This window comes from Ctenopharyngodon idella, chromosome 3, assembly GCF_019924925.1.
Source record: "Ctenopharyngodon idella isolate HZGC_01 chromosome 3, HZGC01, whole genome shotgun sequence".
NCBI lineage: Eukaryota > Metazoa > Chordata > Actinopteri > Cypriniformes > Xenocyprididae > Ctenopharyngodon > Ctenopharyngodon idella.
In genome coordinates, this window is record NC_067222.1 from 46216960 (window position 1) to 46240148 (window position 23189).

Sequence of the window (23189 nt, forward strand, 5' to 3'; positions counted from 1 at the left end):
TCAGAGAATCTGGAACAATCTCTGTGCGTAAGGGTCAAGGCCGTCAAGGCAAAGTGGAAAACTGTTCTGTGGTCAGATGAATCAAAATTTGAAGTTCTTTTTGGAAAACTGGGACGCCTGTCATCCGGACTAAAGAGATGCGACAAAGAAGACCTAAGACAGTTGAGCAACTAGAAGACTGTATTAGACAAGAATGGGACAACATTCCTATTCCTAAACTTGAGCAACTTGTCTCCTCAGTCTCCAGACGTTTGCAGACTGTTATAAAAAGAAGATGTCACACAGTGGTAAACATGGCCTTGTCCCAACTTTTTTGAGATGTGTTGATGCCATGAAATTTAAAATCAACTTATTTTTCCCTTAAAATTATACATTTTCTCAGTTTAAACTTTTGATATGTCATCTATGTTGTATTCTGAATAAAATATTGAAATTTGAAACTTCCACATCATTGCATTCCTTTTTTATTCACAATTTGTACAGTGTCCCAACTTTTTTGGAATCGGGTTTGTACTTACATAACTAAATATATAGCCTATGGGTTTAACGTTACTATCCACAAATTTGACGTCGATCAACATGGCGAGCTTGTTATTACTGATCATAAGATCGACATAACGTTACCAAGATTAGCCGGATTATCAAAAGAATACAATCCTACTGGATATATATTCTGACATAATACCCTGAAAGTAGTAAATCAGATCCCGTTAGGATTGCTTTTTAGGGATTTTCACTAAAATGTTCCTCCTCGAATTATAGTAGTACTTTTTATACTGATATTTGTATCTTTATTAATTGGTTAATAATAGGTTTTTTTTTTTTTTTTTTTACATAAAAATCAAAAGTATTTTGACAAGTATTGATAAACTGACCTCAGCTGGTCACTATTTTCTTTTTAGAGCTGCTTTACAGCAAGTGAACTCTGTTGGTATCATTGAATCATTATTTTCCTGTTTATCCCTGTACAAGTTTAGGTGTAAGGTATAAAATGTTAGTTTAATTGCCCTTATTTTATTTTATTTTATTTTATATTATTATTATTGCTATCTAGAATATTCTATAAAACTATATAATACTTTTGAATGTCTTATTCTGTAAAATATTTTTAATGCAATTGTTTTTTTTTTGGTTTTTTTTTTACATTAGTTTATTCCTTTCTCATTATTTTATATTGTTATTTCACATAATACAATGCAGTGACCATTACAATCACTTTTCATAGTATCAAACGGATCAGAGGATGTCTTTATAAGTTGGAATAAATGGATCCCACATGAATACCATTATTCCACATGAATCCATTTAATAAAACAGTTTCATTTGTAATGTAGCCTATCTTTATAAGACAAAAAAAATGTATTAGCCTACAGTTACTGTTGTCCATGCAGTTTGCTAAGTGTAACAGGCAAGCAGCGGACTTTTAGGCTGGAATGCTGCTTATTGTAAATATCATTAATAATGTTTTTTTGAACATTCTTTCCCGTTGTGTTTTTAACCCTAAAAATGGCAAGACCATAAAGAGACATCAGAAAATTAATTTAATGCTATTTTCCTTCTTATTAGGACACAAATAATACAACTTGATTTTTTTTTTTTTTTGATTTTTTTTCTTCAAAATATGACTTTTAATTTTGATTTTAATGTTTGTATCCCACAGGATACTTTGCCACTTTGGGGGTATAAATTAATTGAAAACTGAATTCTTGTTTGGCAATGCCTTTTACAACATTTTAAACTATTTTAAAACATTTTATTCTCTAACATCATACAATAAACATCCTTTCTAACACATTGTGATAAACAATAAGTGATAAACAATATTTATGAATACATTTATAATGCAAACTCATAAGTTAAGTACGCACAGTTAAATTTCATACTAGCCCTAAAAAGGGCAAGACCATAAAGAGAAATCAGAAAATTAATTTATTGCTATTTTCCATCTAATTAGGACATAAATAATAAAATTTCATGATTTTTTTTTTTTTTTTTTAAAAACATGACTTTTATTTTTTATTTTAATGTTTGTATCTCCAAAATACGTCACCCCTTTGAGAGTATAAATTAATTGAAAAAATAATGCTTGTTTGGCAATGCAAATTGGCAAGCCAAATTTTTAAAACATTTATTATCTCATAACCTAAACTAAACATTTTTTGTAAAATTCTGTTGAACAGTAAGTATAATGTCTATTTGTGAATATATTAGTCTACTGTATCATATTTAATACGCAAAATTCTGGGGCCTATAAATTATCAATATGACCAGAACTTTGCTGAAAAAATCTGTTGTACACAATCTACTTCATTCCTTTTGTCCTCTGATTGATAATTCATACTTATTTTAATCAAGTAAAGTCTTTTTTGCTCATAAATTTTTAATGATTTTTATAAAGTAAATGTTGGACTGAAGCAACTTGATTATTCATATTCATACACCATTTTTTACTTTTTACATTGTTTTCATGTTAATGTAAAAGTCAAATGACACAACAGGCTTTTGGGGAACATTTATTCATCCATCTCACAATTATCATTGATTTGCAAAAAATGCATATAGCCTATGAGCTATAAAAGCCAGATGTATAAATATGATGCTAAAAAAAAAAAAAATGCATATATATTTACAAGTTTGCATGTATTTTTTTGAGTCTCATTTCTCTCACACACACACACCCTATCTTTGTTGGGACTCTCCATAGGTGTAGACATAATGATTTTTATACTGTACAAACTGTATATTCTATCCCCTTACGCCAGGATAAATAGATATATGCAAATCAATGATAATTGAGAAATGGACAAATTAATGTTCCCCAAAAGCCTGTTGTGTCATATTTGATATTTACATAACATGAAAACAATGTAAAAATATTTTTTATTTATAACATTTAAAAAATGAGGCATAAATAATCAAGTAAAGCCAAGTTGCTTCAGTCCAGTAAATGTTTATCTTTACTTTATAAAAAAAATCATTAAAGATTTATGAGTAAAAAAAAAGACCTTACTTGATAAAAAAATAAAAAAATAAAAAAAAAGTATGCACTATCAATCAGAAGACAGAAGGCATGAAGTAGATTCTGTACAACAGGATTTTCTGCAAAGTTCTGGTCATATTGATAAATTATAGGCCCTAGAAATTTGCATAGTAAATATGATACAGTAGTCTAATATATTCATAAATAGGCATTATACTTATTGTTCAACAGAATTTTACTAAGAATGTTTGCTCTAAGTTATGAGAGAATAAGTGGTTTTAAAAATTTGGTTAATATGTAGTAACACACATTGCCAAACAAGCATTCTGTTTTCAACTGATTTATACCCCCAAACTGGTGACGTATCCTGGGGGATACAAACATTTACAGGCAGATTATGAAAAATGTAAAAATTAATGTAATAAGCTAACACTCAACAACAACTTTTTAAACATGTAGCCTAAGTCCCCTCCAAATATTGTAAATATGTTAAATATATCAAGTTTTATCAGAAGGTGAATAGATTTCCCACTAAAGGGGGTCATGCTGTTTTTAAATGCTGCCCTTTGTTTATTTATAAACAAAGTCAATATATCTAAATATTCATAAGAAACACCCTTTCAACATGAAACCAAGAAATGAGACCTAAACATTCCCTGACTCTCCCCACAGCCTCTCAAATGTTTATATCCCACAGGATACGTCGCCAGTTTTAGGGTTAAAGGTAATAAATCAATGTAAGCTGTGCACCTTTAAGGGTGTTGTTGATTTAGTAACATTGCTTTACTACATCTGCCCAGATACAGATGAAATTGTCGTTCTAGATTTTCTTATTGGTTAAAAAATCCGCCATTTTCTGCAGCCAGATTACTCGTTGGAAGTTCGTGAGTTCAGACATCAGTAAACATCAGCATATTTAGAAAGCCTAATCAAGAGATTTTTAATGATGGGCTCGGGTGTCGCGACCAAGAGTTTTGCTCTGCTTTGTCTTTTGTTTCTCTGCGGGACTTCTCCTTCACTTCAAGCAGGTAAATTATTACATTTTGCTGCGTTTGTTAGAGAAAGAAAGTGAAAGTAAAAATTTACGCTTCCTGGTGTAATACGGCCTTGTAACGACAGAATTAAAATTTGATTACGCTACATAGTTAATGAAATTTAAAAGTGTATCTATATACTTATATAACTAAATATATGTTTTTTTGTCAAAAAAGTTTACGTTACAATCCACAAATTTGACGTCGATCAACATGGCGAGCTTGTTATTACTGATCATAATATGATATAACGTTACCAAGATTAGCCGCTTCAAATTATCAAAAGAAACAATCCTACTGGATATATATTCTGACATAATAACCTGAAAATAGTAAATCTACATCAGATCCCGTTAGGATTGCTTTTTGGGGATTTTCACTAAAATGTTCCTCAGCGAATTAGGTCTGTTATATGTATGTATGTATGTATGTATGTGTATATATATATATATATATATGTCTGTTTTAGGGAGTACACCTTCAGTACTTTTCATACTGATATTTGTATCTTTATTAACTGGTTAATTTATTTATTATTATTATTTATTTATTTTTTTACATAAAAATCAAAAGTATTTTGACAAGTATTAATAAACTGACCTCAGCTGGTCACTATTTTCTTTTTAGAGCTGCTTTACAGCAAGTGAACTCTATTGGCATCACTGAATCATTATTTTCCTGTTTATCCCTGTACAAGTTTAGGTTTAAGGTATAAAATGTTAGTTTAATTGCCCTTTAAAGGGACAATATTATTATTATTGCTATCTTGAATATTCTATAAAACTATATAATACTATTGAATGTCTTATTCTGTAAAATATTTTTAATGTGATTGATTTTTTTTTTTTTTTTTTTTTTTTTTACATTAGTTTATTCCTTTCTGCTCATTATTTTATATTGTTATGTCACATAATACAATGCAGTGACCATTACAATCATTTTCATGGTATCAAACGGATCAGAGGATGTCTTAGAATAAATGGATCCCACATGAATACCATTATTCCACATTAATCCATTTATTATAAAACAGTTTCGGTTGTAATGTTACCTATCTTTATAAGACAAAAAAAAAAAGTATTAGCCTACAGTTAGCAAACTGCATGGACAACAGTAAATGTAACAGGCAAGCAACGAACTTTTAGGCTGGAATGCTGCTTATTGTAAATATCATTAATAATGTTTTATTAAACATTTAACTGTCTGTCCCGTTGTTGTGTTTTTAAAGGCAATAAATCAATCTAGGCTGTGCACCTTTAAGGGATGTGTTGTTGATTTAACATTGACTATATCTGCCCAGATACGGAAGAAATTGTCATTCTAGATTTTCTTATTGGTTTAAATTCATCCATTTTCTGCAGTCAGATTCTGTCGTTGAAAGTGCGTGAGTTCAGACATCAGTAAACATCAGCAGAATTAGAAAGCCTAATCAAGAGATTTTTTAATCATGGGCTCGGGTGTTGCGACTAAGAGTTTTGCTTTGCTTTGTTTTTTGTTTCTCTGCGGGACTTCTCCTTCACTTCAAGCAGGTAAATTATTACAGTTTGCTGCGTTTGTTAGAGAAAGAAAGTGAAAGTAACATTTTGCGCTTCCTGGTGTAATACGGCCTTGAAACGACAGAATTAAAATTTGATTACGCTACATAGTTTTAAATTTAAAAGTTAAAAGTGTATCTGTATACTTATATAACTAAATATATAGCCTATTTAGTCAAATAAAAAAGCTTTAAGTTACTATCCACAAATTTGACGTCGATCAACATGGCGGCCTTGTTATTACTGATCATAAGATCGATATAACGTTACCAAGATTAGCCGGATTATCAAAAGAGTGTAATCCTACTGGATAGGCTATATATTCTGACATAATTACCTGAAAATAGTAAATCTATATCAGATCCCGTTATGATTGCTTTTGGGGAATTTTCACTAAAATGTTCCTCTGTTTTGTATAACAGTAGATTTAGTCTGTTTAGTTCTTTCTGTAACTGAAATGTTTCTGCGTGTACCTCACCCACCTCATATTTGATCTGCACTACCCCTTTTATCAAATACACTTATTTTATACATAGCCTATTGTATTATTCTGTATTGCAGAAAAACGCTCCCTGTATTACATTTACACGGCCTTGTCCAAACCTGTCGATCTGCCGGGCATCCATGAATTCACTGCTATGGGTCTGCTAGATGACAGACAGATTGACTATTATAATAGCAAGGAAAAGAGAAAGATTCCCACACAGCACTGGATGAAAGAGAAAATGCAGGAGGATTACTGGGAAAAAGGCACCCAGTCAAGAAAGAGCAAAGAACAGTGGTTTAATGTGAACGTCCACATTCTGATGAACCGTATGAATGACAGTGAATCAGGTGAGGATCAGTGATACATTTTAAAATGCATATACATGTAATTATCTTATATTGTTATTATCATCTCACAAACATTTTTTTCATTTGTTTTATGTCCTTTTCAGATGTTCATGTACTTCAGTGGAGACATGGTTGTGAAGTTGAGAGAAATGGAAATAAACTGAACTTTTTCAGAGGCATTGATGAGTACAGCTATGATGGAGATAACTTTCTGTCTTTTGATGATAAGGAGTCTCAGTGGGTTGCCCCTGTTGATGCAGCACTTCCAACCAAGAGGAAATGGGATAATGTGCCCATCCTAAACCAGTACACCAAGGGCTACCTGGAGAAAGAGTGTGTGGACTGGCTCAGCAAATTCAGAGAATATGGAGACGAGGAACTCAGAAATGGCTGTGAGTAAAAGTACAGTATTTGTATTTGTTGATTATCTGCAGCTGTCAGATGGAACTGATTGATAAACTGATTTCTGTGTCCTCAGCTCCTCCAGATGTTTATGTGTCTGCAAAAAAGTCTACCAGTGACAAAACTAAGCTGAAACTCACCTGTCTAGCCACTGGCTTCTACCCCAAAGACGTCATGTTGATCATAAGGAAATATCGAACACCCCTGCCTGATGATGAGGTTGAATCCACAGGAGTCAGACCAAACCATGATGGAACCTTCCAGCTGAGGAAAAGTGTGGACATCAAGGAGGATGAAAAAGCTGAATATGACTGTTATGTGTCCCACAGTACTCTCAAAGGATCAATTATCAAGAAATGGGGTAGGCAAAGCAAAAAACATTTATTCAATCATTAAAGCAGGGGTTTTTCCTCTGAGAAATCAAGGATGGCAATGCCTACTTGAAACAACTTAAAAGCATGATCTGTAAGTTTTTTAGAGAGCAATTAGTGAAATTATAGGTACATCTCTGTGTTTGTGATTATCATGTCACCTGCAGTGTTTACTGAGAGCTACGGGTCTATGGAAGAAAAATTAGGCCAAGCAGAAACTCTCACAAAGCGAAAACAAACACTTGCGGTCCATGAACGTGTCTCTCATAGGATAGCACACACTATCTCATGAATAATTATGAGATACTGATGAGTCATCAGTACACCATAATGTGACAAAAGTCACAACCTGTGACAGTGACACCAGTGTTTCCTATACATTGATTTATTTGTGGTGGCGCAAATAGACCACAAATAGATTTCAGTGCTCCCCATTAACTAGATTGTAGTGGCCTGAAAATATATTTAAACTTCTCATAATAACATAAAAGGTCTTTAATGTTGTGTTTTGCGCCATTGCTGTCAAACAAACTAAAAGAGAAAGTACGATAAGGCTTTGTGTCCTTACCAAATCGCTAAAGACTGTTTGCATTGCGCAAAGAGAAGTGAGCACTTTGCTCACATGATCAGCACGTGATCAGCTTCGTGTCTCAATTCATAGTGAATGAATGCAGTGAACTGTTTTACAATATATGACTATTAATCTTAACTAATATTATTATTATGTAGTGTAATGTAGACTGAGACACTATATCACAACTAAAAGAGTGATATTCTGACTTTTTTCTTTGTTCAATTTGCACACTGAATATGGGTTAGAGCTCTGTAAAGGGTTAGTTCTCCCAAAAATGAAAATTCTGTCATTTATTACTCACCCTCATGTCGTTCCACATCCGTAAGACCTTCGTTCATCTTCAGAACACAAATTTAGATATTTTTGATGAAATCTGAGAGGTTTCTGTCTCTCCAATGCATCTACCACTCCAAGGTCCAGAAAGGTAGGAATGACATCATTAAAATACTCCATGTGACTCCAGTGGTTCAAACTCAATTTTAAGAAGAGACATGAGTGCTTTGCAAAAAAAAAAAAATATATATATAATTGACCACATTATTTACAAAATAATATTATCCAAAGGGTGTTTACGCAACAATGTCAGCTCTCGCGAACAAAACGCATTCGTTGTGAAGCTCATGTGTGCATGTGTGTTGAGTTGATGCACAAATCTGAACACAACACGCGCGTCTTGAAGCTCTCATGAATGCGTGTTGCAGATCAATATTTTTGTAAGTAAAGTGGTGAATTATGTTTTTTTTTTCCTCACAAACAATGCACTTGTGTCGCTTCATAAAATTAAGTTTAAACCACTGGAGCCACTTGGAGTACTTGAATGATGTCTTTTCCCACCTTTCTGGACCTTGGAGTAGTAGATGCATTGGAGAGACAGAAACCTCTTAGACTTCATCAAAAATATCTTAATTTGTGTTCTGAAGATGAACGAAGGTCTTACGGGTGTGGAAGGACACGAAGGTGAGTAATTAATGACAGAATTTTCATTTTTGGGTGAACTAACTTTCAAAGTGCACCAGATTGATGAATTGATGAACACTGGACACTATGAAGATTTTAAACCCTAAGTGCCAAACAGCTAAAAATTAAACCGTTTTCTCTGGCAATTAAAATTAATGGATATAACACGCTTGTTAAAATCTCAGAAAATGTAGTTTAGTGTTTTATGACCCCTTAAAATGACTTTAAAATGACATTGTTAAAGGCTTATCAATAGAATTGAATTTCAGTTTTCTAAATATAGTAGATATTTATATTTTACATGCCATTGTCCAATGTGTTATTTATTTATTTTTTTTCCAGATGGAAAATGCAAAGACTGTAATGAAGGCTCTTTTATGGTTATTGGAATTGTGATTGGAGCTGTAGCTGTAGCAGCTGTTGTTCTTGGGGTCTGCGTTTACCTTTATAAGACTAAAAAAATGGGTGAGTATTACGACACAAATACAGATTCTGGGCACAATCTTTTTAATTCTTAAATAAAGTTGCTTCAACTGTCAACATTGACAGAACTGCTTCAGAGAAAGTGAGAGAGAGAGAAAAAAAACTATTGTTTCACTTTGGGGTGAGCAGTATGTCCAAAATCTTGAAATTGTCCATTGAAATTTTATATTAATGTGGTTAAGCTGCAAACAATGAACCTTCTTTTAAAAACTATACCTTTTAATTATGCGGTCCGGACTTCACTTCTTTACTTCTGACAGCAATTTATGTAGATTGTAACTGTATTTTTCATCTTTATTTGTAATCCTCTCTAGTTTTCCTAAATCGGAGCAATACAAATGGAGTACCTAAACATATTAATGAAACAGACAAAACCCTTCTCCCAGGTAAGCTGCTTCAGATAGGACTCAATTGGAGTGAATCTATATTTCCCTTTAGATAAGTATTATGGGGTGTTCACATATACAGTACAACAGTTTTATCACTAGAGGTCCTGTAGTGGATGGTCCTACTGCTGGATTCTCTAATGTTTTTGATGGGCACAAATGGGATAGATTGCTGCTTAAAATACATAGTGGTTATGTTTTGACAGGGAATGTTTTCTGCTACTAATGATTAACATTCTGGGGTGCGGTTCCCAAAAGCATTGTTGGCCAATTATGGTTGCAAGATAACATAATGCAGAGATTTGGTGTTTCCCAAAACCATAGTTCCAACGAACATTCGCAAACAGCATCGCAAAGTTGTGTGGTTGGAACTACAGCTCTCAAACCGTGGTAGAAGCATAGATTCTTTTTAGTATGACATGTGGACTTAAATAGATCATGCTCTTGTGCAAAATAAGCTAGCCAAGATGCAGGACAATCAGTCTTTCATTCCATGTATATATACAAATTTCATTCAATGTCTTTTAGTTTATCAAGAGAACGAAAGTGCCGCTTTTGAACAGTTTATGTGCAAATGTGCTCTAGTACCTCGTAGGAGTGGGCGATATACCGGTAGACATGATTAACCGAATTTGTCAACCGGTAGATGTTGGACAATCGTCTCTATCACGGATACACTCACGTGACGTTGCTGTGCTGCGCAGTAATGAAACCTTAATGTTTGCATCCATTTTTAAGCATTGCGGTTTAAAAACAAGTAGTTTTAAATTGTTGAAGCGCAATTGGCAGCAAAAGACAACTTATTTCAGCATATGCGCGCGCTCTCTGACATGACGCTGCTCATAGAACGCACGAGGGCGAAACTGAGTGTTTCTTGCTGCCTAGTTGGGCTTGAACGGATAAATACACATACCTATGTGTCAAAGTGACCATGTATTTTTAAGTAAACAAAAGCCATTTAGGTCTTAAGTGAAGGTACAGTTGAGAAAGACAAGGCTCAAGTTAATGGATCGGTGCAGTCAGTCTTAAAGGGACAGCATCCAAATTTACCTACTGTCATTATTAATGCTAATCAGCTGTCAAGTCTTTTTTGTAACTCATTTTAGTAGCTAAATATATAAACTATATGTTGTCAGTAGATGTACATAGACTGTAGGAATGTGTAGCTTAATTAATTATCTCTCTGTGTTTATCTTTTTTTGTGTTCCACTTTGGACTTCCCAATAGGAAATAACAGCAATGGACATGTTCCCAATGGAGGTAAGTGGTTAACAGTGCAGGTACACTAGAAAAATCTAAGTGTTGTGTAGCAACTCATATTGTAAAAACACAGCAACATGTAATATTGGCACATAATGTAATAAGTATTACATTCTTAATATAATAAAATATTTGTAATGTAATAATTTGTAGTTTTTGTAATGTAATAATTTTTAGTTACTGGAGATTAAATTAATAAGGATTTTTAAATTGTGGGAAATTTATTACATTATGAACTCACCAAAAACATTGTCATAGTTTCTATACCAAAACAATAGTATTCTTTTAAAGGCATAACAAACATTGATGCATTTTTAACAAAAAATACTGCATGGACTAGGGGTGCTCCGATGATTGGCGATGCGCGTCTACCGTGAGATTTCCTGATAATTTGCTCACCCCCATGTCATCCAAGATGTTCATGTCTTTCTTTCTTCAGTCAAAAATAAATTATGGTTTTTGAGGAAAACATTCCAGGATGAGGAATAAGGGTCTTATCTAGCCAAACGATCGGTCATTTTGTAAAAAATAAAATAAAAATATTATTGTAAAATATTATTGTAAAATATTCACTTATCCATGATTACAAAATAAAATAAAAATAATGTAAGACTTTGTTTTGAGAAAATTACATTATGTACATTTTATTACATTAATATAATTACATTAAATACTGTATAATAATAATTACATGCAATTATTACATTCTGATGACACAGCAGTGGTTCATTTGTGGCAACACTGCACAAATGTGTTACAGTTTTCTTGCTGTAGTTTGGTGAGTTTCAACAGAGATACTCAAGAAAGATTCTTAGTACAACAGATTTTGAGTCATAAAGTATGTAAATGTGATTGATTATACAGTATATTTATATTTAAGGTTAATTGTAAAATATTAATAAAATACACAGTCACAAACCTATAAGTAGTTTGAGACTACACTCTTATCTTTTATATTTTGGCCTACATCAAGATTTGGACGAAATGTTGTCATGAATTGCAAGCAAATTGTTCTCATAACAATTTCCCTCTTATTACAGGAGCCAATGGAGCTGTCTAATGGAAGACATTGTCCAAAGCCGTAATTAACATGATGTACGTATGCCAGAATTATGCTCACATTTTTAATCTTATAGTGACTTTTTTGTGATATTTATTACAGTTTCTCTTTGTGCCACAGAAAACAGGAAAATTACCTGAGGATAAAGATCCCATATCTGTGCTCACTTCTGTTTTTGTAATCAAATCAACTTTGTACATTTTCCTGAATTCTAAGTATGTGTGATCACTTCAGCTGATATGGATATATGTATTATATTGCTGCATTGTTTTATTACATTTAATGTGTAAGGCAATTTTTCATTTCATCAGTCCATCCATGAACTGAACCTATCGCTAGCAATTGCTCTAGGGCAGGGGTGTCAAACATACGGCCCACAAAGGTGTCCAATCCGGCCTGCGGGATGATTTGAACTATAATAAAAAAAAAAAATAAAAATGGAGATGCACTAGTTCATTGGTCATAAATCCAAACATTTTTATTTTTTTTATTTTTTTTATTTTGGTCAATCGTTAATCGGGCTTTGCAAACAAAGTGCTTTGTAATAATTTCTCAAAATTTCATTTGTGTGGGAATATTTACGATGTCTGAAAAGGACGTTAACACAGGCACACGCTGAATATTTACACAAAGAGAAGAACAGATGCGCCAGCAGTCTTTACCATGCACAAGTTCACTTTTCACGAAAAATATGAAGAATAATATAAATATTAAATTGGGGTTGATATGAATGTATCTCTGAAGATAACCGTCTTCAGAAAAGTTTTGATAGCTTTTCCTCTTATCGCCGTATAAAGTAGTAGCCTATTTATAAATGCAGCACTGCTTTGTACAGCGGTAACCATGGAAACGCTATATCACTGCTGTTCCATAAACGCCACCTACTGTCAGAGAGTGAATTTGCACTTTCATTCAGTCCATCTGCTGATTTTGTTTTGTGCAGATATCTTATGTAGCATTCACAAAGCTAAAGTCAGACCATGCTGTTTTTGCTGTTAATCTTGACATTATACAATAATTTAAATTAAAAACAACTGCTCTTGCTCATGTGCATAACATCTTTGTTGGAATTGTGATAAAAATGCAGTGTTTTCCTCTAATATCAAAAAGCTACACATATTTTTCGAACAAATAAACAACAAATAAATTTGCTTTTTAATAAAATCTGCAACCAGTATCAGAATCGGCCAATTTGCTTCTAAAAAAATTAGAAATCAAAATCAAAATAGGTGCATGACTAATAAAAAAATAAAAAAATAAGCATTATTTTAAAAATCCAACAGTTTTTCGCTGTAAAAACAAATGCAGTTTTAAGGAGCAGTGTACTAGTTTTCTTGCAAATCAATTTGTTTATATGGTTAATATTAATGCAACTATCAGCGCACTAAGGTTTTTTTTTTTTTTTTTTTTTATTTGGCCTGCACATGGTTATTTTTTTTCCAATCCAGCCCTCAACCTAAAATGAGTTTGACACCCCTGCTCTAGGGTTTAAGCTACATCCTGTTTTAGGACGAATGAATTATGAAGTATGAATTTTTCAAAATAAGTGTTGTGCTTATGCTTTGAAAAGTGATGTTACATTGTTATTCTGATATAGGCCTAGCACGGTGGGTGCCTAACAATTATTTAGTGACAGATTTGAATTTGTTGATTATATATAAAAGTTTTATTTTTCCTCCTATTTGTAGCTTTTTATTCATAGCCTTGTTCTTATTAGGTCATATTAAAAAGCAGTATTTTTAAAGATGTTTCAAAAATCTTTCTAACAGGTTCTAGTATTTTTGAGCTCAGTTTTCAGTTTGTTTAAGTGTTGTTTTCTGCAAAGCAAAACATCCAGTGTTAAATGAACACTTCCAGTGTCACCCGGTGTTTATATAATCCGGTGTGGATTATATAAACACTGGCAATGTTAATTTAACACTAACAGTGTTCATTTAACACTGGAGGTTTTATTGTGTGTATATTGTATAAAACTGATATTAAAATTTTTTTAACCCAAGTTCAAACATTTTGTCACCTGTTTCACCCCTGATAAGCATCTAACTGTCCAGAGATGTAAGCTTAAGTCTTAAGTGCTTGCTAGAAATGTACATCTTGCACAGACAATTTTATTCCAAGTTAGACAAGTTGGCACAAACACAAGAGGATTCACACACTCCAACTGCCAGTGGTTCACCTGTGCCGTATTCATAGAGACTACAAGAAAACTGACACAAATCACATCAGCTTGCAGTCAACAGAAATAAGTCAATAGGCTTGTTCGAGATGTATCCGTGCTGCGCAGACCGATTGGTGTATGACATCAAAGTACAGCGAGAGCGATTGGGGAGCATACATAGGACTCCTTATGCTTTTGAATCGCTCTCGCGGTACTTTGATGTAACAACGTTAAGAGTAACGGCATGAATTTACATTTGATTTATAAAAAAAAAATAAAAAACTGTGAGGACATTGTTTCCTCCTCATTTCAGAACACCACTGCATGCCACTGCTGACGGAGGGGTATCTCCTGGGTGAATGCAAGTTTTTTAAAAGTAATTTTTTTTATAGAATTTTGTTTAAACATTGCTGCTGGCTAACACAACTCACAGGCACAAAATGGCTGAGACAGGATAACCGCTAATTACCAAACACAGATGTCAATCAAACTCATCATGCATCATCCAAAAACACATTTTATTTAGTTTAGGATTTAAGATGGTATAATCATGTTTGTAATTATATTAAAATCAATGAAACAACAATACTTTAATAAATAAAATTTGTATAATAACTGGGTGGGATTTATTCATCATAGTGGGTGGGCCTATGTCTGCCAGGCCCATCTGTTGGCTATCACTGCTTGATTAGCTTCCCATTGTTGCTTGTAAATTTGATAATGCTCAACACCATTGGATCAGAGCGCTGTCAATGCTTTGGCAATGTAAAGCCATTTTAACATGCCAATAAAGCTACTTGAATCTGAATTTGTCAATCGTTAAATAGTATTTTTTCTATAGTTGGCTATTACACTGTGCTTCACTGGTATTTGATGTTAACCTATTGCCAACTATTATGTCGTTTAGTAAATCATTCAGTAGTTTAGGGATATTTATATATTAAGATGAATGAAAGTACAGTAATCATGCTTAATCCTACATTAATCATACATTCTGTGGGATTACAAATGTAAGAATCTGTTTAAGATCTGCTGATCCTACGTCCTGACATAACATCATATGAAATACTAAGGTGAAGTACATTGTATTTAACATTTTGAGGTAAAAAGGATGTCTTTCTAAGAAAATCAAGTCAGGCAGCCCAGGTGTCTTTATGCACTTCCTGACCATTTGGCATGGCAAGCTCAAGACAGCTGTGCCTTTGTCTCTATGATAACGTGAAGGTATGGGCTATACTGTCAGACTGATTGGGTTAGCACCTATGCATTTGAATGCTTTGATCTTCCCACTGGAAGTCAAACTATGTGTGAATGTTTACATATTCTTAGTTCTCGTGACCAGCTACTGTTTATACCATTTGGGGTACTATTATCTACACAGTCGGGGATAATTGCCTGTATTGTCTTTAGATGCTTTTGTTTTAGTGGTCACTTCTAAGGCTGTGTGTAAGGGCAACACCTTTAAGGACTGCCTACTGAATGCCTATAAAACATCATGTATACACTGCCTTAGTTAGACTTGGATGACTACAGCGACGCACAGCGCATTTCTCAATAAAGAGCAACTTCTGCTTGAAAGATATCCCAACGTCTCCTGGTCTCTGCTTTGACGAGGAAAAAGTTTCCTACAGTTTTGGTGCCGTGACCCGGATAGAGCTTCTCACCTCAATCCAGATTGAAACTTCAAGTACAACAAAGACCTGATCCAAAAAGATCCAGGCTGAATTTTCCTGTACAACCAAGGGTTGGTGAGTGATACTCTATCCAAAAGAACCTTTAAGACCAGTACAAATTTGTTATCCTCTGCACCGTCAGAGAAGAGTTAACGGACAGCTGTAGGGTTTGGTTAACTAAGTTATCCTCTAAAAATGTTTTTTTTAGAGATAAAGGTTATCCTCTGTTCAGGCAGGGAAGATTAGCATCACGTGCTAATATTGGTTAGCCTCTGTTCAGGCAGGGAAGATTAGCATTACATGCTAATAATTGTTATCCTCTGTTCAGGCAGGGAAGAATTAGCGTAAAGTGCTAATAATTTGTGTTGTCCTCTGCTTTGCCAGGGAAGTTTGTTTATCCTCTGTCTAATCAGGGAAGGTTAACAACAGGTACAGTGTGTTAACAGTAGTTCATCCTCTGCTTTGCTAGAGAAGGTGGTTCATCCTCTGTTAAGTCAGGGAAGGTTACAACTGTTACAACTCTTACAGTGTGTTAGCAAGTTGATTCTACTCTGTTTTGCTTGAATATTTGCTTGAAAATTTTTGGTTGAATACATTACGATGTGTATTAACTAGGTTGTCCTCTGTGTATTGTTGTGCCATAAAGACATTACAAAATGTTGATAAAGAACGCTAGACTAATTCCAGCAACTGAGAAAGGTGGACTAGCTACTAGCTTTATGGACAGATAGTGAGTTCAAATCAATGTTTGGAGAGCACATGGACTGAGTCAGTCAGATTGGATTTGACAAAGAAATTTGGGATTCATCCAGAAAAAGTTTGGTCCATTGAAGAATGCAAAAAGGTACTTGGTGCTTGTATTCGGAAGAAAAATATGAAGGGCATTATCTGCTGCCACAGAGAATTTACTCTATCCATTGCACAAGAACAAATCCAACGTATTGCTAAGTTAGTAGAGCAGAACAAACAGTTGCACGCTCGAGTGTCTCGTCTCACTCAGAAGTTGGGTCGTAACAAAGCATCAACCAAAAGTGACTCAAAAGACCAACAGTCAGATGAAAGCTATCCTGACTTACAGTCTTTCTGTAGACTAGAGGATAATATCAATACTGGATTGATGGATAAAAATGTAAATGCAGTTGAAGTGTGTGGAGCGAGACAAAAGGCTCAGAGTAGGGTAAAACGGGTTGACACAGTTCCATCTGCAACCCCCATACTGCAGTTACAAGCAGTCAGTACAGCTCTAGGTCCTGAAGACATAGAAAGACTTGCTGAGAGTTTGCCATCAGTGCATAGAAATTTTTCTGAGTTTAGGAGAGAGTTGTCCAGAAAAATGAAGCTTTACGATATGTCCCTAGCTGAAGTCATCCAGCTAATGTCACAAATCTTGACAGAGTCAGAATTCAATCATTTTGAAAGTGCTGTAAATAATTCTGAGTTTCAGCATTCCATCAAAGGTGAATTGAGAGAAGGAGTTCTGAGAGTGTTACAGAACCTTGTTGGACCAAAGGTGGACTGGTCAAATATCACTAGTTGTGTACAGAAGAAGGATGAAACTGTAAGTGAGTACACTGAAAGATTTTGTCAGTCAGCTGCAGCATACAGTGGAATAGCTGACACTCCAGAGAAGGTGCTAGAGGATAATGGACCACTGGTCCGCATGTGGTTTGATGGGCTTTTATCAGAATACAGAAATGCATTGCCTTTCTTAGACCTCACATGGTCCAATGGAACCCTGCAAAACAACTTGGATTGGTTAGCTACTTGGGAAAGAGACTCTGATGTCAAGGCAAGAGTAAAGATTGCAGCAGCATCCTTTAAGGTCAACACAGAGAATCGACAGAAACGTAAATGTCCTAAGAGAGAGGGCAATTGTCATTACTGTGGTAAACCTGGACATTAGATGAAAGTGTGTAGGAAAAACAAAAAGAACTTAAGAGAAATTAACAATGTTACTCAGTTCCTACTCAGTCTGCTTGCTACTCTGAAGCAGCCGCTCCCCTCATCACTAAACTTATGGGGGAGCCTGCTGAGGTGTTAACCATTTGGGCTGTGAGTGCTTAATTTCCTCAGTAATTTATAACAAAGATGAAAGACTCTTTGTAAAATAAACAAAGGGAAGTTTACTATCACTTCCATCCATTGGGGGGGACACTGGTTAAGTACACTCACAGTCTTAAATGTTATGCTACAGCACACTCCATTCACTTATCCATCCTCTATGGGTTATGATGTCTGCTATGACTGATGTTTCAATGGAAGATGGAGATGTAGCACAGTAAAGTTTGCAAATTAACTACAGGGAGAGAATAGGACACACAGACCAGTGAGGAGCCCAGGGAAGAACTGAAGTGCAACAGGCCTCGGGGGCCAACCCTGTGGTGAAGACTTCCTCATAGGTTTCCCCCTCTCAGTAGTTTATCCCCACCTTACTGGTCTATAGGTGTCAAATTGATTAAGACTAGGTTAAGAAAAAGAAGAACAAAACCACTATACGATCACTAGAAGTTTAATATGATAAGAGTTAGACATAAAAACTATACCTTCATCAGAGGTCTAACTTATTAAGTCTATGCATGAATACTGCTGATCTACTGTTTCTTTGTTTTCTTGTGTTGCAGGTATGTGTATATGCCATGATGGCTCATAAGCAGCACCTGGTGTACAGCATCACCTCAGATATCCATGAACAACATTCATGACGACAGAGTCATCTGAGCAACTCGGAGTTGCACAACGACAAAGAATCATCTGAGCAACTTGGAACAGACATGGAAATGCGTTGGAAATGGACTCTACAGGGAACAGACGGCACAGCTATTCAGGCGCCATGGACTTTTAAGACATACACGCTTAGGCTACATGGTTTTCTGTGTCATCATGTAGTTTATACAACATGTTACCACCCTGTGTTGTATATGTGTGTCAACAGTTTACTCAAGTAAAAGAACAACACTTGTGTAAATGTCGGACATGACACAGAATAAGATGTATGTGCCTGTAACTATTTCAAGTTACATAACTGGAAGATGGGACTTATGTTAACAAACATAGGTTATAGTATAGAAGGGATTTAAGTAGGTTTAAATTTGTATTATGTGAGAGTTATTAGAACTCTCAAAGGGGGGACTGTGGGATTACAAATTTAAGAATCTGTTTAAGATCTGCTGATCCTACGTCCTGATACTACAACATGAAATACTAAGGTGAAGTACATTGTATTTAACATTTTGAGGTAAAAAGGATGACTTTCTAAGAAAATCAAGTCAGGCAGCCCAGGTGTCTTTATGCACTTCCTGACCATTTGGCATGACAAGCTCAAGACACAGCTGTGCCTTTGTCTCTATGATAACGTGAAGGTATGGGCTATACTGTCAGACTGATTGGGTTAGTACCTATGCATTTGAATGCTTTGATCTTCCTACTGGAAGTCAAACTATGTGTGAATGTTTACATACTCTTAGTTCTCGTGACCAGCTACTGTTTATACCATTTGGGGTACTATTATCTACACAGTCGGGGGTAATTGCCCGTATTGTCTTTAGATGCTTTTGTTTTAGTGGTCACTTCTAAGGCTGTGGTTAAGGGAAACACCTTTAAGGACTGCCCACTGAATGCCTATAAATCATCATGTATACACTGCCTTAGTTAGACTTGGATGACTACAGCGACGCACAGTGCGTTTCTCAATAAAGAGTAACTTCTGCTTGAAAGATATCCCAACGTCTCCTGGTCTCTGCTTTGACGAGGAAAAAGTTTCCTACAATTCATAACTACGAGAAGTAATTTTATGTAATGATCAGCACACTGACTGACCACCTGTAATTCATCTTTACACATGAATAGTTATGGTGATGTTTGTGAGGTTTATTTATGAGGCTTAATATTACGAGTTTTTATCATGGCATACAGTATAGTTACCTTCAAGGTGATGTTTTTATTTCAGTGTACCTTGATATGGCGAATCCAGTCATCCACCTTCAAAACCCCACTGCTCCAGAGGGTCGTCAACAGACCTTATTACACAAGGAGAGACGGATGACTTTTCCTCTGCCATCTGCCCAGCTGCTGAATGAGGCCACTGCCCTCGTCCACGCTGAAAGAGCTCTTCGTGCTGAAGGGATCCCAGCACCATCATGACAGCATCTGGGAAAGTTGGTGCTGCCATTTGGCCAATATCTGAATGCCCCATTTCTCTGGCTTGTGTCAAATGATGTGGGCTACATGAAGTAGTCAGCACATCCTATTTACATTTTTAATGAAACTTAAGTTGTCATTAAAAAAAAAAAAAAAAAAAAAATTACTGCTCCCTAAAAAAAACTTGTGAAGGGGAGTACACAAAATTACCGTCTAAAAGACTATCCGGCAGATTATGCAGAGAGCTTTCCAGAAGTAGCTATCACCCTGGAGTCCAACATCCACCGAATGTGTTTATGGGCAAAAAGGGTTTGAGAATCATACCTTCCAGGAGATGTGGGAGCTCTAAAGCCAATATTCTGTCCAGAAGGCCAGGCCAGACGATTTTAGTGTGAGCCAGACGGATTCCATCCAGAAGGCCTACAGCTCTGTCAGCCGGTGGCTAAGTACACCTGTAACCCATATCATGAGTGTACAAATGAAAAGAAGTTAATTTATGACAAAAAGAGTCAAGTGAGTTGTCTGAATCACCACAACACTGAATGAATGTTTTTAGCACATTACTTTTGTGATAACTTGTCCCTTGAACAACGAACAGACTGGAGATGTTAGAGTTGATTTCAAACAACGCAGCAGGATTTTTATTCTCTTCACATCACTGTAGTGTATATGGGTATATTTACACAAGTCACGCAGGACTTCTTTTTTTTCTTTTAATTCACACATATGCATAGGAACATTAACTACTAAATAAACATTTTGTTGCTTTACTCTTAAATCAAAACCAAAATAATAATTCCTTTGGAATATCACATTTCCAAATTACTACATTCTTCCCCCCCTTTAAAGATAACAACATAATCCATAATACTTTTTTTTTTTTTTTTTAACCTTTTCCCGTTACAACTTTTTTTTTTCTTTTTTTTTTTTTTTTACAACACAAAGTCTTCCAAGTGTTTGGGCATTTTAACAGTCCTTTGGGACCTACAGACCTCTGGGACTGAACTTTTCCTGTCAACAGTCTCTGGTTGGTTCTGAGAGCCCAAAACCACTGGCTCTGTCACAATGTCTCTACAAACAGTGTCAGTCCCACTATACACTGATGTGTCCAAGGAAACATCCCCACACACATTCTCTCTTGATTCTGAACTTTCCACATCCTGAGAAAGAATTTGATCCACATGTCTATGCACTGTTTTGCCATCTCCGAGCATGACCTGGTACGAGAGAGGGCCCGTCACTGGGTAATGAACCCAGGAATCCACTTGGGACCATAACTAAAGTTCCATGTCAAAACTGTATCACCAACTTGAAAACTCCTTCCTTGCCATTTGTTGTCATGATACTGCTTTTGTTTGATTTGTTTTTCTCGTACCTTCTGTTGCAAGTCTGGATGCAATAGATCAAGAGTGGAACGCAGTTTACGTCCCAACAGCATTTCTGCAGGACTCAACCCAGTAGTGGACTGTGGGGTGATCCTGTAGCTGAACAGTACAGGTGCCACTTTGGTTGCCACACTTCCCTCTCCTGCCTTTTTCATCATAGTTTTGAATGTCTGAACGGCTCGTTCAGCCAAGCCATTGGATGAGGCATGAAACGGAGCAGAAGTGACATGTTTTATGCCATTTTTGTTCATGAAGTCCTTGAACTCTGTACTCACAAAGTAGGCAGCATTGTCAGAAACTAACATTTCTGGCAGTCCATGATTGCTGAAACTCTTTCTTAGGCAATCAATAGTAGTTCCGGATGAAGCAGTGGAAACAGGATATACATCCATCCACTTCGAGTGAGCATCATTGAGAATCAAAAACATGTGACCAAGGAACGGACCTGCATAATCTATGTGTATCCTTTCCCATGGTTTCTCTGGCCACTCCCATAGATGAAGTGGTGCAGTGGCAGGAGCTTTTCTGTGTTCCTGACATGTTGAACAACTTTTTGCCAAAGCCTCGATGTCGTCATCTAGCTTCAGCCACTCAGTTCTGTTTTCTGGCCGCATAGGGTGGGAATTCAGGGCTGTCCATTTGATAAGCCCCCCCCCCGTCAGTGCCACCTGTCGTACGCGAGCCAGAATGGGATCCTTACCAGTCCAGGTGCAAACATTCTTGGCTGATACCAAGGGAATGTCTTCCATCATTAATATTCGATCCTCTGAACAGGTTTCTGGAGAAATGTCAGGAACAGGACACCTACTCAAGGCGTCAGCGTTGGAGTGCTCCTTTCCAGGCTTATAAACAATAGTATATTCATAAGCCTGCATCATAACTGCCCACCTCTGAATTCGCGGTGACACAAATTGTGGAACAGCTTTCATTTCACCCAAGAGGGATAACAGCGGTTTGTGATCTGTGCAAATTGTGAACTTTCTGCCAAACAGATATTTGTGGAAACGCTGAATTGCAAAAATAACAGCGAGCCCCTCTTTGTCGAGCTGTGAATAATTGCGCTCTGATGGAGTGAGAGTTCTGGACATGAAACTGATGGGTCTCTCTTTGCCATCCTCCATTCGATGTGACAAAACAGCCCCCACCCCATAAGGAGACGCATCACAGGCCAAGATGAGGTCTTTTTGAGTATCATAATGAACAAGAACCTCAGGAGACTGAATGAGTTGTTTGAATTTCTCAAACACCTCGCGTTGTTCACTACTCCAATGCCATTTCACACTTTTTCTCAAGAGGTTATGTAAGGGGGCCAGCAAGGTTGACAAATTTGGCAGGAACCTGTGGTAGTAATTAAGCAACCCCAGATACGCCTTCAATTCGGTGACATTTCGGGGAGCAGGTGCTTTTTGAAGAGCTTCCACCTTGTTTGGAAGTGGATGAAGACCTGTAGAGTCCACTCTATGGCCCAAAAACTCTGCCTCTCGCTGCATGAATGCACACTTTTCTCTTTTTAGCCTCATTCCGCCATCCTTAAGCCACTTCAGAACCTCACTCAGCATGTGCAGATGTTCCTGATCATTTCTGCCTGTTATGAGAATGTCATCTAGGTATATCGCTACCCAAGGGATTCCCTGTAGTAACCCCTCCATGATTCGTTGAAAAATGGCAGGACTGGAAGCCACACCAAAAGGCAGTCTATTTACTGTGAATAATCCCTTGTGAGTGTTCAGTGTTACATATCTCTTAGAGTCCTCATCCAAGATCACTTGCTGATAAGCATGACTGAGAGCCAGCTTACTGTACTTTTCACCTCCTGTTAACTTTTCCAACAGGTCCTCCAGTTTGGGAATTGGGTACTGTTCCAGTTTGGATGCCTGATTAACGGTAAGCTTGTAATCTCCACAAATCCTCACTGAATTATCTGGTTTAAGGACAGGTACGATTGGTGCCGCCCACTCTG

At 36.0% G+C, this 23189-nt stretch overlaps 1 protein-coding gene and 1 long non-coding RNA gene across 6 annotated transcripts in view; one reads left to right on the top strand and one right to left on the bottom strand.

Annotated features, from left to right (window-relative positions):
* The first annotated feature begins 3813 nt into the window (after positions 1-3813).
* LOC127508831 (zinc-alpha-2-glycoprotein-like) overlaps positions 3814-23189 on the top strand; it is a 92710-nt gene continuing 73334 nt past the window's right edge. Inside the window, exons 1-9 of one of the 5 annotated variants that reach the window (XM_051887217.1) lie at positions 3814-4008; positions 6111-6383; positions 6488-6775; positions 6862-7146; positions 9030-9152; positions 9485-9556; positions 10784-10816; positions 11857-11911; positions 11997-13875. In XM_051887217.1, coding sequence (XP_051743177.1) covers positions 3924-4008; positions 6111-6383; positions 6488-6775; positions 6862-7146; positions 9030-9152; positions 9485-9556; positions 10784-10816; positions 11857-11876 — 1179 coding nt within the window. In that variant the 5' untranslated portion in view covers positions 3814-3923 and the 3' untranslated portion in view covers positions 11877-11911; positions 11997-13875. Of the gene's footprint in view, positions 4009-5334; positions 5544-6110; positions 6384-6487; positions 6776-6861; positions 7147-9029; positions 9153-9484; positions 9557-10783; positions 10817-11856; positions 11912-11996; positions 13876-23189 lie in introns of those variants that run through there. The other 4 variants (XM_051887212.1, XM_051887214.1, XM_051887213.1 and 1 more) reach the window with 4 other exon arrangements.
* On the bottom strand, positions 13267-19636 carry LOC127508965 (uncharacterized). Its single transcript, XR_007929044.1, has 2 exons — positions 19103-19636; positions 13267-15294 (listed from the first exon to the last, which is right to left on the bottom strand). It is a non-coding gene; the product is annotated as an uncharacterized LOC127508965 (long non-coding RNA).